Consider the following 17,523-nt stretch of genomic DNA (forward strand, 5'->3'; position numbering starts at 1 on the left):
GTGTTTTAAGGCTACTATGCATAACTAAATGTGAGCCACACCTCCTTGGTACAGCTCTTAAAAATTAGCACTAAAAAAAGCCCCAAATCTCTGAAACCATATGATGGATTTAAAAACAAACACAAAAAGAAAACAATACTCAGGGGAGCAGCCGGAATAAAACATAACTAAAAACATGGTCACATCTGACAGGTCCTCTTTAGTATTTCATGGATTGCCCACATCTACTGTATTATCAACCATAAGAGACAGGCTCGCTAGGTTAGAGGGTACATCTCTGTGAAATATACAAAAGCCTAAAGCTCACATCCACATTACAGAACAGATAAAAATCTATGGACCAGCATCTGGGGAAAAAAATAGTGCCAGTGCTCATGAACCACTATGTCTAGGGGATAATAAGGCACAGTACTTGGCATTATATAGTGGCACATTGGGTGCGTACAAGTCCATAATATGAAGTGCCAGGCTCATGAGGGTTTAATCATTGGGTTTTCTTTTATATTAATTCACTAAAATATATATTTTACTATGTACTGATTTCTTGGAAAACTGTGAAACAATTGAGATACATATAAAACACCTTATATCAGATTTGTGAACCTTGGTTTGTATATCACAAGAATACAAATGAAATGAAGAGACGTAATATCCTACCAAGGTCTTGTCAGCAGACTCGGCTGTTTTAGCTGTTAATGTGTGCGGTAGATTCTCCTCCTTTACTCCATTAATTATCTGTGAAAAATATACAAATTTAGACCTACAAAAATATATTTTTTATCTTAACAGGGTTTTGGAAAAAAACTCATTTTTTTGTTATCATGGAGAATCCAAATGATCAGATGTGGGAGAAACTGGAAGAAATTGTTCACTTTTTCCAGATCATTTCACCCGACAAGCGAGCAGTTTGATAATTCGTTGGGTGATAATCAGCCTGCTCACCCTACTCGATTATTGGGACACAAGCTTTACTAGGAACGCTCGTCCCGGAAATTAGGCAGTGTGAATCTAGCTTTAATGCATCCTGCAAAATTACATCTAGACTTTCTTCGGAAAATATAGTGAAGTGGAAGTGTTGTCCATTCAACTAAGAAGATAAAGAGATATCTCCTCAAATTAGGAAAACTGGATTGTTTAGGATTAGAAAAATCTACTTAAAGAGGACATGTCACTTGCCATAAATATGTAATTTTGTTATCTGGTGTAAATTTTGCTGTTCTCCTGAATGCGGCCATTTCTACGTCTCTCCATTCCAGACATACGGTACCTGCTTTCCTGTACATAAATCTAGTTGTTAGCCAAGTGGGAGTGGTCCTAAAGAAGACACCCACAGAGAAGAGATACTGAGCATGCCCCCATTACTAACAAGACTATATTTATATACGGGGAAGAGGAGGCCATATCTCAGAAACGGAAAGGAGCAGGAACGAAAAAAAAACAGGCCAGGTTCAGGAGAACAGCGGGATTTACACCGGATAAGAAAAAGAGCCTACTTCTTCCATAAACTATGGCAGCCGTGGTTGGATAGGACTTAATAATGTAAAACCCGTATATAACACTGTAATGTAAAATTTATGTTGAATTGAAATACTGTTTGACATTGTCTTTTTTGGTCAAAATGTTGAGTGCTCCTGGCAAGATCTCCATGGGGATGGGGGGAAGGGGAATGGCGGGGGGTTTCAAGGTTTCTTCATGTCTAAAATGAGTATTGATATGTGATATATGTTGTAAATCTTGATATGCTTAATAAAAATCTATCTGATTAAAAAAAAGAAAAAGAGCCTACATCTTTCAAAAGCAAATTCTCCTAATTGTCGATAGAGGCAGGATACCTGTTCACTTGTAAACTTGGCCTGCAGCATTTCTTGCACATATTCCAAACTGTTTTTCAGAGCCTTTAACTTCAGAGCTAAATTCTCTGCTTCTTCTAGCACAGCACCATTTCCATGATGTCTGTAGTCGGCATCTTCCAACAGTAGGTTGATTTTCATTTCTGTTTCCTGTAAGGTTTTCTGGAAAGAAAAGATGTAACTTAGCAGGAGTCCTGTAAGTGATGATCCGGCCCCCACAGATCCCTGATCTCAGCATCATCCAGTCTGTCTGGGATTACAGGAAGACACAGAAGGATTTCCACAGTCCTCATACACAGAAGATCTGTGGTTAGTTCTCCAAGATGTTTGGAACAACCTTCCTGCCAAGTTCTGATTTAGATTTCTTTTTTGTACAGCTGCCTAAGAAGTTTGCCTTGTACGGTACCTATATTATATACACACATCCGTAGCTTAATGATCTTCTCATCTACTGAACAAGACCTTGGAGACGATTTATCTATACAACATGTGACCTTATGGACTCTTCCTAATCGCCCCAATAAATAACAGTGTTAAAGTTATAATATACTAACTCTCTATAAACCAATGTACAAAGCCTGCGATACAAACCTAAACCTTCTAAGTCTGGCCTACACGGTGACATTGGCTGCAATACCTGTCCCACACTCAAGGTTCGCTCGGTGCAGTAACTACTTTGCAGAGAAACACAAGGGAATGGGGTCACATTGTGACCCCGAGGGTACTGCGACAAGCAAGTATAAAAAGTGCTTTTTGGTGAGCTATACATTCAGCATGTATCTACCTGTTGTATAAGCCAAACATGATGTAAAAGTTAATGTGAACACAACCTAAAGTTTGATAGGAATGTAAATATTTTCTATTTTCATAGTTTTTAGGGTTAAAGTTAAACAAGTCCATCGAGTTCAACCTACAACCTAACATGTTCATCCAGAGGAAGGCGAAAACCTCATGAGGCAGGTACTAATTGCTCCATATTAGGGGAAAAATTACATCCCAACGCCACGTACGGCAATCAGACTAATTTCCTGGATCAATGCCCCATAACAGAATTATATTTTTCAAGAAAGGCATTGAGGCTTTTCTTGAATCTTAGTAGTGCATCAACCATAAGAACATCATATGGCAGAGAGCTCTATGGTCTCACTGCTCTTACAGTAAAGAATCTGCATCTGAAATTATGATTAAAACCTTCTGTCCTCTAGACAAAGAGGATGCCACTTTGTTCCCCAAGTGTAAAAACATCATTACAAAGATCTATGCCCTGTCCACTCATATTTGTACATTGTAATAAGATCATCCCCAAGTCTTCATTTTTACAAAGTGAATAATCCCAAGTTTATTAACCTGTCTTGGTACTGCAGTCCATCCATTCCCTTCATAACCTTGGTCGCTCTTCTCTGCACCTGCTCTACTTCAGCTTTGTCCTTCTTATACACCAGAGACCAAAATTGTACACCATATTCTAAGTGTGGCTGCACTAGTGACTTGTAAAGAGGCAAAACTATGTTCTTGTCATGAGCATCAGTGCCTCTTTTAATACATCCTATTTTTTATTAGCCTTGGTAGCAGCTGTCTGGCACTGGTCACTAAAGTTGAATCTGAATAACGCTTCCACTTACTGGGATCAAGAAGAGTTTTGATAATGACAAATATATTGGAAAGTTGCAGAACTTTACTATATGATCAGTATGTATTTATAACAGCGCGACAAAAAAAACCTATGAACGGCACCACTGAATGAGGCGGACACAAGGTATGGGCATATATAAAAGCACAAGTGCAGATTATGACTTGTAGAGTCTTCTTCTTTCATACATTCCACCATGGAGGTGCGTGAACCATGAACTTTGGCCGCGCATCATCTTACCTGGCACTCTACAAGCTGCTCTTCCAAGCTCCGCAGCATATCTGGGTCCTGTCTGCTCTCCTCCGGTGACAGCGTCACCTGCTGCAGCCAGAGCTCCACCTCTGTTACCTTCCCCTGGCAGTCACTGAGGATCATTTTGGGCTGCACATCAGCCAGCGCTTTGCCGGCATCTTTCAGCTGTTCCTGGAAGAAAAGCCACAACAGGTGCATGAGAAGAAGAGGTCAAAGCGAGCAAGTGTGCTGCGAACAGCGGAAGTGCTGCCATACGCTTACATATGGCGGAGCTGAACCAACGGCTCATTCCCAAGTGTAGAGAGGGAAAAACCTTCTCATGAGATCAAATGTCAACAAATTCGCTGGCAGCTCATCTGCATTTACTCAACGTGAACGGGCTGTGGGCTATTAACTGATTCCACGACAGGCGCACTGTTTATGTAGGGCTCAGCCTGCTGCTCCGATTAAAGGCATATTACCCCAGTGGCTCGCATTGGGAGGGGTCATAATATTTATAGGGATAGGCACCACATTCTCCAAGAAACTTAGATGTCACATTTACTTAGTGTCAAGCAAGCAAAGAATAAGAATGTATCACTGAATAATTAGCTAAGAAGTAGTGTGGGAATTCTGTGTGACGATTTCATCAGAATTGCCATTAGGCAGTGGTAGCTTTATTAGAAAAAAAAAAAGAAGATATATATGCTCCACTTAAAGGAAACATCTTGTTTGGTTTACACATTAAACATTGCACATATAAAGAAGATCCTGAAATCTTACAGTGTCCAGATTGTTCTCTAAGCCTATTATTAGGCTCACACTTCGTATTCTGTAGAGATCACTTTTCAGCAGTCACATTATCAGCACAGACAGAGCCACTGTGACTGAGCACCTCTGTATACCGTAGATAACACAAAGCCCACAATTGTCATAACATGATGTCACAGCTCACCTCCGCCTGCTGTACAATGACTAATAACATCTCTATATGAAGTAGATAACACAAAATTCACAATTCTCAATAAGTGATGTCACAGCTCACTTTCTCCTCCTGTACAATAACTGATAACATCTCTATATACAGTAGATAACACAAGATTCACCATTCACAATAGGTGATGTCACAACTCACCTTCTTCTCCTGTACAATGACTGATAACATCTCTATATACAGTAGATAACACAGGACCCACCATTCACAATAGGCGATGTCACAACTCACCTTCTTCTCCTGTACAATGACTAATAACTACTTATACACAGTAGATAACACAGGTGGAAACACCACATTTTGAGCTGGGTTTCCTAAAGAGGAAATGTTGGGATTGTTTCCAAAAATTTGGGACATTAATGGTAAATTTGCCAACTATTGACAACTATGCTAATAGAGGCTTCTCCAGAACCATTGCATCTATAGGAGAATATGGACCTGGTGGAGGGACTATATGGAGCCCATGGGACAGACGCACATCCTTGACAGCACATGTGGATCTGTTCTACAGACAAGTAGATGCGCCATGTGGTGTGTACAGTATGGAACCTCTGAAAGGGTTTTTTAAACTTATTTAACTGGTTTTCTTGCCAATGTGTAGATTTGATGCCATTTGTAAACCCACTAGTTCTTCTCCAGCAGTTTGCATCTATCATTTTTCTTTTGTGCAGTAGTCTATTCTCCTTTTCAAGTAGATATTCCAGTAATCTACACAGATGTCTGTCCCTTTCAAAACTCTCACCTGCTATATGAACACCACCCTTGATGACCTTCTTGTTTCTCCTCTTACCGTGTTCTCATTATGTAAACTATGAGGCAGTGACGCCTGTTACAGCTAGGGGGAGCTGTATGTGCTCCTCAGGATATGCATGGAGGCGTAATGGTGATAGTGAGACAGTGACCGGCATTGTTGTAAATGGCCGATATGTGTTGCAGAGGAAGTCTGCGCTGTAAGCACGAAATGTTGTTGCTCTGGGACATATAATTCCACAAGTGTTTTGTTTAGTTTACTAGGGGGGCTTACAGGTTTAGTCAGAAAGCTGGGTGGGACTGACTAACCACACATACACCGCCCACTTGTGGGGGGTGGCTACAGCTACATAGTGTGACCATAGTGGGATCACATGTTTCAGAGTGTATGGACCTGAATGGTCTGTGCTCTAAGGTCCTTTGAGACAGGAAGGCCTGTGTGTTGGAAGGTCCAAGGAGTCGACTTCCTGAAGAGCACATGCAGAGGCTGTGACGGCACTGCGTCTGGGAGCTACCTGACGAAGCCATCAAGCGTGGCGACACGAGTCGGGTCTTTCCACTCTGCCTGCTCCACTCTACATGGGTTTTAAATATCGCTAATGTGAACATGTGCTGATCATTGTAGGAGGCTATTTCAGCCTATACCTTTCTCTACATGGGTTTTGTATATCGCTAATGTGAACATGTGCTGACCATTGTAGGAGGCTATTTCAGCCTATACCTGTCTCTACATGGGTTTTGTATATCGCTAATGTGAACATGTGCTGACCATTGTAGGAGGCTATTTTTGCCTATACCTTTCTCTACATGAGTTTTGTATATCGCTAATGTGAACATGTGCTGACCATTGTAGGAGGCTATTTCAGCCTATACCTTTCTCTACATGGGTTTTGTATATCGCTAATGTGAACATGTGCTGACCATTGTAGGAGGCTATTTTAGCCTATACCTGTCTCTACATGGGTTTTGTATATCGCTAATGTGAACATGTGCTGACCATTGTAGGAGGCTATTTTAGCCTATACCTTTCTCTACATGGGTTTTGTATATCGCTAATGTGAACATGTGCTGACCATTGTAGGAGGCTATTTTAGCCTATACCTTTCTCTACATGGGTTTTGTATATCGCTAATGTGAACATGTGCTGACCATTGTAGGAGGCTATTTTAGCCTATACCTGTCTCTACATGGGTTTCGTATATCGCTAATGTGAACATGTGCTGACCATTGTAGGAGGCTATTTTAGCCTATACCTTTCTCTACATGGGTTTTGTATATCGCTAATGTGAACATGTGCTGACCATTGTAGGAGGCTATTTTAGCCTATACCTTTCTCTACATGGGTTTTGTATATCGCTAATGTGAACATGTGCTGACCATTGTAGGAGGCTATTTTAGCCTATACCTTTCTCTACATGGGTTTTGTATATCGCTAATGTGAACATGTGCTGACCATTGTAGGAGGCTATTTTAGCCTATACCTTTCTCTACATGGGTTTTGTATATCGCTATTGTGAACATGTGCTGACCATTGTAGGAGGCTATTTTAGCCTATACCTTTCTCTACATGGGTTTTGTATATCGCTAATGTGAACATGTGCTGACCATTGTAGGAGGCTATTTCAGCCTATACCTTTCTCTACATGGGTTTTGAATATCGCTAATGTGAACATGTGCTGACCATTGTAGGAGGCTATTTTTGCCCATACCTTTCTCTACATGGGTTTTGTATATCGCTAATGTGAACATGTGCTGACCATTGTAGGAGGCTATTTTAGCCTATACCTTTCTCTACATGGGTTTTGTATATCGCTAATGTGAACATGTGCTGACCATTGTAGGAGGCTATTTTAGCCTATACCTTTCTCTACATGGGTTTTGTATATCGCTAATGTGAACATGTGCTGACCATTGTAGGAGGCTATTTTAGCCTATACCTTTCTCTACATGGGTTTTGTATATCGCTATTGTGAACATGTGCTGACCATTGTAGGAGGCTATTTTAGCCTATACCTTTCTCTACATGGGTTTTGTATATCGCTAATGTGAACATGTGCTGACCATTGTAGGAGGCTATTTCAGCCTATACCTTTCTCTACATGGGTTTTGTATATCGCTAATGTGAACATGTGCTGACCATTGTAGGAGGCTATTTTAGCCTATACCTTTCTCTACATGGGTTTTGTATATCGCTAATGTGAACATGTGCTGACCATTGTAGGAGGCTATTTTAGCCTATACCTTTCTCTACATGGGTTTTGTATATCGCTAATGTGAACATGTGCTGACCATTGTAGGAGGCTATTTTAGCCTATACCTTTCTCTACATGGGTTTTGTATATCGCTATTGTGAACATGTGCTGACCATTGTAGGAGGCTATTTTAGCCTATACCTTTCTCTACATGGGTTTTGTATATCGCTAATGTGAACATGTGCTGACCATTGTAGGAGGCTATTTCAGCCTATACCTTTCTCTACATGGGTTTTGAATATCGCTAATGTGAACATGTGCTGACCATTGTAGGAGGCTATTTTTGCCCATACCTTTCTCTACATGGGTTTTGTATATCGCTAATGTGAACATGTGCTGATCATTGTAGGAGGCTATTTCAGCCTATACCTCTCTCCTTATTTCAGGGGCTTAGACCATGTGGGTTATTTGTATGCTTCATGTGTATTTTTGAAGCAGTGCAATATATGTTCTTAAAGGGGGTGATTTAAACCATTTGCCTCTAATATATTCTTTTTTATTGCATTCGGACAAGACACTCCATGAGTTATATATCTCTATCTGTGGTGACTTATGGTATTAGTGTTAACCCTCTTTTCAGTTAATTAATTTATTGTCCACCTTTATTACACAGAGAGTGTTTTCTACCTTCTGCATGGTTAAATATTTCTATTTGAGGGGGTGTATTTTTTCACACTCTGGTATGTTGTTTACATGGACCTAGGGTCATTTTCCCATTGTGGAGTGTTTAGTGGTAGGTGGTTTGCTCTATTATGAGCTTTGTGCAATGTGTATATGTGTCATATGTTTGACCATTTTTAATGTTTTTAACAATTTTTTTGTCTGTTTTTCTGTGTTGAATAAAATTTGAATTGTTTATGCTATCTCCTGCCTAGGGTGATCCCCTGCTTTGTGGCCTATTTTTTTTTTCTTTGTTAATGACTTCCTGAAGACCACATGGAGAGGCTGTGACGGCACTGCGTCTGGGAGCTACCGTTCTTCTGAGGGTCTGGACTGTCGGGAGTGCCCTGGTCACAAGGATGGTGATCCCAGTAAGACAGCTTCCCCAGGAGAGAGGACTGGCAGGAGTAAGTGTGTGGAGCAGGAGCTCCAGGAAGGTAACTCCAGCAAGGGGGTTATAACAGCAGAGGAGTATCTGCTATTGGAACAGACTGTCGGTGTTATTATGATGTATATAATGAACTGTTCGGCGTGCGGTCACCTACGGTAACGGGACGAAGTGAGAAGTCCGGCGTGTTTAGTGACTGCGAGTTAGAGCCATATACTATAAAGTGATATGGACTATGTGTTAGGTCTGTGATGTGCAACATGGCCTACGGTGCGGTTTATGATGTTTAAATAAACCAAATAGACTGTTTAATGGAAAAAATTGTTCTTGTGTAACTGAATTCCGTTGCCAAGCGAGTGTCCCCCAACACATGCAATAAGCACTGTCTTACAAAACCTTTGCATAAAAGGTGGAGTCCATGCAAATCTATAGGTGTCCGTCATTACAGAGACAACATCATAAAAGAAACACAACGATGGATTTTCTAGAATGTGCCCTTTCAATCAACCAATGCGTCCTTTTATAAGAAGTTCTTTCTAATCTCCTCCATGAACGTTATCCTGCTAACGGTGGTCTACCATTACAGGCACAACTAGAATCTTATAAATCCCACTACCATGTACAACTATAATACTGGTCTCATAATATGGCACAGATGGCACTTCTGAGCCACCGCGTTTGCGACTGGCACTGTTGAACCACCTGCAGTTATGTTCTTGGATGGTAAACAGACAGTACTGTCCTTAAAGGAGTTGTCCGGCTATGAAGAATATGGGGGATTTAAGTCATGCCCATCAACTGTATCACATCATACTACAATCCTTCACCATGTGTAGCTGTACCAGGACACCTGGTTCAGCAGGTGATCCAGCCTCCTTAGCTTCAAAGGGAAAACCCCCACCCCCACAATCTTAGCTAGTACCCAGGCTAATAAGAGCGTGGGGTCCACAGGGGGTCATCCTGTGTACTGTGAACATCCAGTCAGATAGGAGTTCATAAGGAGATTTATGAAGAATATGAAGTTATCGTATATTCTAGCTATACATTGGTTACATTTTTGAGATGTCGGGAACGGGCCGAACGCCTTCCAGGGTCTTGTTCTGTTCTAGCACCCCAGGGGGAGAATTTATACAAAATGGCTAGTAGAAGCCAGGTAGCTAATTCGTGTTCGGTATCTAAGTGTAACGGGGTCCCAGCCGGATCCGATGATACCCTATGACCTTCCATTGGGAAGTTATGAACCTTCATAGGTTTGGGAGCCCTAGCTGCAAACACCCAGGAGAGAGGGTAAAGGACCATCACGGGAGTGGAAAGAAGCGTGACAGACAAAGGGGATAAAGGCTTGTTTAAGGCCATGTGCTCTCTTGTTATCATGCTTGCTGTTCACTTCTAAAACGGGGGGTCACGTCATGTAACATGCTGGAAAAAAATGGGAACAGCTAGTACCCCCTCACCACCAAGTAGCCAAGCTCACATGGTCAAACTTCAAACCTGTAACCAGGGCTGTGGAGTCGGAGTCGGAGTCGTGGAGTCGGTGGTCATTTTGGTGGAGTCGGAGTCGGAGTTGGAGTCGGTATAAAATGGACCGACTCCGACTCCTAAAATATATAATAAATTGGGTACAGTAATTCAATGCAGGATGTGCTGAATATTTTTTCATATGAGTTTGGGAAAGTTATGAAATGTCCTATAAATGGCTGTTATATTCCTGATCTAAGGCTACATTCACACACAGCGTTTTTCCTGTGTTTTTTGAGGATACGTTTTTCAGCTGCAAAAGCTGATCATCTTTTTAAAAAACTGCATCACCTGAAAGGTTTTTGAGCTCATAGATAATGTTTTCAATAGCAAAAGCAGATTAGAAATCTGCTCTATCTATCTATTTATCCATATCTGTCTATCCATATCGTATCTGTACCAAAAAGAATGAAAACCAGGTAGTACACCAATATATATTCTGTTCTATATAAATATCTTGATTATTGGATCATAAAAATGATTAAATGTCTGAGGTTCACATTGTACTACAATAAATTTTTCACTTAAATATAAGCAATATGTGTGGGAGTCGGAGTCGGAGTCGTGGAGTCGGAGTCGGTGTCGGTGTAAGGGAAATTGAGGAGTCGGAGTCGCAGGTTTGGCTTACCGACTCCACAGCCCTGCCTGTAACTGACATGTTTGTTTCATTTGCTTATATATTTTGTAATCCACAAGTATCTGCATATCTGACCATTGTATATGTATAACCATTGTGCATATAGTGTATTGTCTAGTGTGCCCTTAAGGCAATTAAATATAAAATTCAACCTTGGGCCGCTCTTTTGTCTCGATCCACAAGTCCACACATCCGTGTTCGCGGCTTTAACTTGACATGCTACTGGGGATGATTTCTGGCCCAATATAATCCCGCTAACGGACCAGGCTTATATCTATTGAGAAACTGGTGGCAGTCCCCAGCAGGCTGACAGTGCTCTGTTTCACTGGTGCTAGTGGAAGGGGCCTCTCAGTGTTGTGAGCGAATATTGAGACATGTCAGCAGCTGCGTGGGACACATTTCCTAATTCCCTATGACTCCCTGGGCACGTGTGGACAGACGGTGTCTGCGTAAAACTGTGCCAAGCTGACCTTATGTGTCACCAGAGGGTGGGGAACATCACGTTGGTGCAAGAGAGGAGCCCATACCGCGTTATCCCTTGGACGTAATAGCAATGTCGGGAAGGGTGGCAAGGTGCGGTTTCATCACACCGGCCTTTAGGTAAAAGTCTGAAGCCACTCTTGAGAGGATGCTCCGCAGCAGGCAAGTATGTGATTTGCAAAAATTGAGCAAGGACGGACATATCTAGTCGAAATGTGGCCAGAAGTATGCAAATTACATACTTGCAATCAAGTGACCACCCACTCCCGGCGCTGCCACCGGAAAATCCTTGTCCTTCCCCAGTGGACCCCAATATCACTGCTTCCCTAACCTTCATGGTGTTGTAGGATTCCTGTATTCTCATCACCTTTATGTGGTGACCATCCTCTAGGCTCTTACTCCCCCTCCGTCCATAGCACATTGTTACTTTTAGGCCAAGGGTGCTGGGCAGACACGGGAATTCCATCTGCCTCATTGGTGCTAGTTCTCAGGCTATCCTATAGGCTTCTTCAGGTCAGTCCGTCTCTTTTCAGCCCACTGGAAATGGGGCGAATAAATCTCTCACATATCTTCTGCCTGTCCTTTAACTGATCTCCAACTGTACTCTGTCTAGGCTTTTCAGACTGAGAATAAAAACTATTGTTGCTGCAGTTTAAGTAGCCCCAACACCACCCTATTCTCCTAGCATCTGGCCCGGTGAGGGGCTTAACTATCTATTACCTGAGATAATGTAATAAGTGCTAGTTAACAGTGACATATGCATAACCATAAAACAAATTCCTACAGGAAGTAGTGCAAGATTCCCAAATTATAACTGATGTAACACATCATTAATGAAATCCTCAACTTTGGGGTTTTACACAGTTACATAGAGTGACTTTAGACTTGTACCCTAAGGTAAGACAACCCCTTTAAGGAGAAACTGTCACTTGCTATAGATATGTCTTTTTTTTACCTGGTGTAAATGCCACTGTTCTCCTGAATCTGCCTGTGTTTTTCTTTTGTTCTTGCACCTCTCCATTCCTGAGATATGGTCTAATCATCTCTGTTATGAATGAGTCACCGTAGGAGGCAAAAACAGAAATACAAGCTAAGTCCAGAAAACCAGAGAAGTTGGCAACTATCAGATTGCAGACCCCTGAACCTATCAACACAACTAGCAGTAGCCGTGGGGGGTTCCTACGATGCCCTAGACCCCTCGATCACAGCTGGAGAATTAAATAGGCCTAAAGAAAGAAAGGGGAAATCTAAACTGCCCCAGAGCAGACCCCAAAGCAATAGGCAGCCACCAACATATAATGACGGTGAAGCAAGATGTAAACACTAACACAGACAGAAAGATAGACTGAGCAAAGACGGGGCCCCAAAACTACCTAGATAGGAAAGGACAGGAAGGCTGCTGTCTGCAATCTGCCAAAACCCTATCAAAGACATAAGCCAACAAGCTGATATGAAAAAGGCCCTGAAGCAGCTAGGCTTCAAAAACTAAATCAGCACTCAGGTATTTTCAGACGACAGAGCTAAAGGAATTCAGCACACCCCAGCAGGGAATGGCAGAAATCCAGAAAAAAATAGCAAAACAAAGTCAAAGCACAAAGCAAAAGGCCGAGCAGCAAACTTAGCTTTAGAGGAGCAGGAATTCAGACTGGTCTCCAAAGATCCCACAAAGAAATCACCCGCAGGGCAGAAGGGCGTCGGCAGCCTTATATCCAGTCAGTAACTCCACTCAGCCAGTCATCATCATCAGCCTCAGGTGTTTGATAATCAGGCTCACTACCTTTCTTTACCAGAAGAGGGAGTTCCTCGGGCCTCAGTAATGAAGGGGAAAATGAACTCACAACAGTACCTCCCCCTTGAGAAGGGGTCACCGAACCCTCAACTATGCCACCAGGGCGATCAGGGTGAGCCCGATGAAAGGCACGCACCAATCTTTTGGCATGAATATCAGAGGCAGAGACCCAGGAATTATCCTCCTGACCATAACCCTTCCACTTAACCAAATACTGGAGTCTCCGTCTAGCCAGACGGGAATCCAGTACTTTCTCTACCTCATATTCCATGTTACCTTCAACCAATACAGGGTCTGGGGGTGCCACCCCCGGAATAACAGGTTCAACAAACCTCTTCAACAAAGATTTATGGAACACATTATGGATTTTAAATGTGACAGGAAGAGCCAAATGAAAAGAGACCGGATTAATAATCTCCACAATCTAGTAAGGTCCAATAAATCTAGGCTTAAACTTAGGAGAAGCCACCTTCATGGCAATATTTTTTGATGATAACCACACCATATCACCAACCTTAAACTGGGGACCAATGGTCCTATGTCGGTTGGAAAACCGCTGGGCCTTTTCCTGGGAGAGAGATAACTTATCCACCACTTGGTCCCAGATCTGGTGCATTCTCTCCACCACAGTGTCAACACCTGGGCAGGCAGAAGGCTCCACCTGCCCTGAAGAAAATCGAGGATGAAACCCAAAGTTACAAAAAAAAGGTGACATCAAAGTGGCAGAACTAGCTCTATTATTTAAAGCAAATTCGGCCAAGGGCAAAAATGAAACCCAATCATCCTGATCAGCAGAAATAAAACATCTCAAATATGACTCCAAGGTCTGGTTTGTTCTCTCTGTCTGCCCATTGGTCTGAGGGTGAAAAGCAGAGGAGAAGGACAACTGAATTCCCAGCCTGGAACAGAAAGTTCTCCAAAATCTAGACACAAACTGGACTTCTCTGTCAGATACAATGTTCTCAGGAATCCCGTGCAAACGAACCACCTGTTGTAAAAACAGGGGCACCAACTCACAGGAAGACGGCAACTTAGGGAGTGGTACAAGATGAACCATCTTAGAGAACCTATCACAAATCACCCAAATAACAGTCATCCTTTGAGAGACAGGCATATCAGAGATGAAATCCATTGAAATATGGGTCCATGGCCTCTTGGGGACAGGCAAAGGCATCAACAACCCACTAGAGAGAGAACACGATTTAGACCGGGAGCACGTCCCACAGGACTGCACAAAAATCCTGACATCACGAGACAAGGAGGGCCACCAAAAAAACCGACTCACCAGATCTCTAGTACCAAAAATACCTGGATGACCAGCCAAAGCAGAGCAATGAACTTCAGACATCACTCTCTTCTTCCACTGGTCAGGAACATACAACTTTCCACTGGGACAACGCTCAGGTTTGTCCTCCTGGAACTCTTCCAGAGCACGTCTCAAATCGGGCGAGATGGCAGAAAGAACTACCCCTTCGCCTAAGATGGTAGCAGGCTTGGTCACCACAGGAGAATCAGCAAAGAAGCTCCTAGAGAGGGCGTCTGCCTTGACATTCTTCGTTCCAGGAAGAAAAGAAACCACAAAATCAAAACGTGTAAAAAACAAGGCCCACCTAGCCTGTCTAGGGTTCAAGCGCTTAGCCGACTCTAGGTAAATCAAATTCTTGTGGTCAGTGAGGACCACGACTTGATGCTTAGCTCCCTCCAACCAATGTCTCCACTCCTCAAATGCCCATTTCATGGCCAACAGTTCCCTATTCCCCACATCATAGTTACGTTCAGAAGGAGAAAACTTTCGGGAAAAGAAAGCACAGGGATTCATTTTAGATGTTACAGGATCCTTTTAGGATAAAACAGCTCCTGCACCAATCTCAGAAGCATCCACCTCTACCTGGAACAGAAGTGAGACATCAGGTTGCCGCAAAACCGGGGCGGAGGTGAATCTTCGCTTCAGCTCCTGAAAGGAAGAAACAGCCTCCGGAGACCAATTTAACACATCAGCACCCTTCTTAATCAAATCAGTCAATGGCTTGGCAATACTAGAAAATTTTGCTATAAATTTCCAATAAAAATTAGCAAAACCCAAAAACTTCTGGAGGGCCTTCAAAGAAGTGGGCTGAACCCAATCGTAAATGGCCTGTACCTTGGCCGGGTCCATTTCAATAGTTGACGGGGACAAAATAAATCCCAAAAAAGAAATCCTCTGTACTCCAAAAAGGCATTTAGATCCTTTGACATACAGGGAATTCTCCCTCAAGATCCGGAACACAGTCCGAATATGTTCCACATGAGAATCCCAATCCTTGGAGAAGATCAAAATATCATCCAGATAGATAATCAAAAATTTATCGACAAAATCTTGGATAATATCGTTCATGAAGCACTGGAAGACAGAAGGGGCATTAGTGAGCCCAAAAGGCATCACCAGGTACTCACAATGTGCCTCCGGAGTATTAAACGCCGTCTTCCATTCATCCCCATGCTTAATGCGAATAAGATTATACGCCCCCCTGAGGTCAAGCTTGGTAAACCAGCAAGCACCTTTAACTCTGGAGAATAGATCAGAAATCAGGGGTAACGGATACTGATATTTAACAGTAATTTTGTTGAGGGCACGATAATCAATACAAGGTCTTAATGATCCATCCTTTTTGGCTAAAAAAAAAAAACCGGCACCTAAGGGTGACGAGGATGGTCTAATATGACCCTTCTCCAACGCCTCCTTAATATAGGATCGCATAGCCTCGTGCTCGGGTACAGATAAATTGAAGAGTCGACCCTTGGGAAATTTACACCCCGGGCTCAGTTCAATTGCACAGTCATAACTCCTATGAGGAGGCAGAGACGCAGACTCATTCTCACTAAATACATCATAAAAGTCCGCCAAATAATCAGGAACATCATGCGACTGAGGAGAGGTGGAAAACACCGGAGCCTCACTAAAGGCACACCGACAACCCCAACTCACCACAGACACAGATTTCCAATCCAAAACTGGATTATGAATTTGTAACCAGGGAAACCCCAGAACAATAGCATCATGCAGATTATGCAACACCAAAAATCTGCAATTTTCTTGATGGTCTGGGGCATTACCACCTGGGTCCAAAACTGAGGTTTATTTTTAGCCAAAGGAGTAGCATCAATCCCCCTCAAAGGGATAGGCATCTGCAGAGGTGTCATCGGAAATCCACAACGTTTAGCAAAATCCAAGTCCATTAGGTTTAGGGCTGCTCCCGAATCCACAAAAGCCTTGGCGGAAAATGTGGACAGGGAGCAGATCAGAGTAATAGCCAGAAGAAACTTGGGTTGAACACCCCCAACAGAAAACGTGTGTGCAAAGCGTTTCTCTCGTATTAGGACAGACAGAAATAATATGCGAGGCATCTCCACAGAAAAAACACAACTTATTACGCCTTCTGAACTCCTGACGCTGCTCTCTGGAAAAAACTCTATCACATTGCATAGGTTCAGACATTTGTTCAACAGGTGGCAACACCTCTCGTGCAGCTTTGCGTTCGCGCAAACGCCGATCAACCTGAATGGCTAATGACATAGAATCGTCAAGACCAGAGGGAACAGGAAATCCCACCATAGTATCTTTTACGGCTTCTGACATTCTGACAACCCCTTCCGAAAGAGAGCAGCCAAGGCATTATCATTCCAGGTAGTAAGTACTGCCCACTTTCGGAATTTTTGACAGTACAATTCTGCAGAATCACGACCCTGGTTCAATGCCAGCAGGGTCTTTTCAGCCTGATCAATGGCATTAGGTTCGTCATACAACAACCCCAAGGCCTGAAAAAATGCATTCACATTAGTCAGAATAGGATCATCTGGTTTCAAAGAAAACGCCCAATCCTGGGGATCGCCACGCAGCAAAGAGATGACAATTTTAACCTGCTGCGCGGAGCTCCCTGACGAGTTAGGCTTCAAGGCAAAAAATAATTTACAATTATTTTTGAAATTCAAAAATTTAGACCGATCCCCAAAAAATACATCAGGTGTAGGAATCTTTGGTTCAGCAGCATGTGAATGAGCAAGGTAGGCGGAAATTCCCCGCACTTCCGCAGCGAGCTGCTCCACACGATCAGACAATTGCTTTATCTCCATTGAGAGAAAAAAAAATTCCCCCTACGGCCTCAGAGATATAGAGGAAAAAATATACACACTTTTTTTTTTTTTTTTGTACAATTCTTTCCTGCTACTGAGTACCCTAGGATCTGCGGTATGGCGGGTGATTCTGTTATGAATGAGTCACCGTAGGAGGCAAAAACAGAAATACAAGCTAAGTCCAGAAAACCAGAGAAGTTGGCAACTATCAGATTGCAGACCCCTGAACCTATC

General features: G+C 42.6%; 1 protein-coding gene across 5 annotated transcripts in view; it reads right to left on the reverse strand.

Annotated features, from left to right (window-relative positions):
• SYNE2 (spectrin repeat containing nuclear envelope protein 2) overlaps window positions 1-17,523 on the reverse strand; it is a 553,640-nt gene that overhangs the window by 208,994 nt on the left and 327,123 nt on the right. For all 5 annotated transcript variants that reach the window (XM_073570820.1, XM_073570828.1, XM_073570812.1 and 2 more), the window contains 3 exons: window positions 3,721-3,903; window positions 1,833-2,012; window positions 658-735 (listed from right to left, as the gene is read on the reverse strand). In XM_073570820.1, coding sequence (XP_073426921.1) covers window positions 658-735; window positions 1,833-2,012; window positions 3,721-3,903 — 441 coding nt within the window. The remainder of the gene's footprint in view (window positions 1-657; window positions 736-1,832; window positions 2,013-3,720; window positions 3,904-17,523) is intronic.

The sequence above is a fragment of the Dendrobates tinctorius genome, unplaced genomic scaffold (genome assembly GCF_039654945.1).
Source record: "Dendrobates tinctorius isolate UK_male_01 unplaced genomic scaffold, ASM3965494v1 ptg000006l, whole genome shotgun sequence".
Lineage (NCBI taxonomy): Eukaryota > Metazoa > Chordata > Amphibia > Anura > Dendrobatidae > Dendrobates > Dendrobates tinctorius.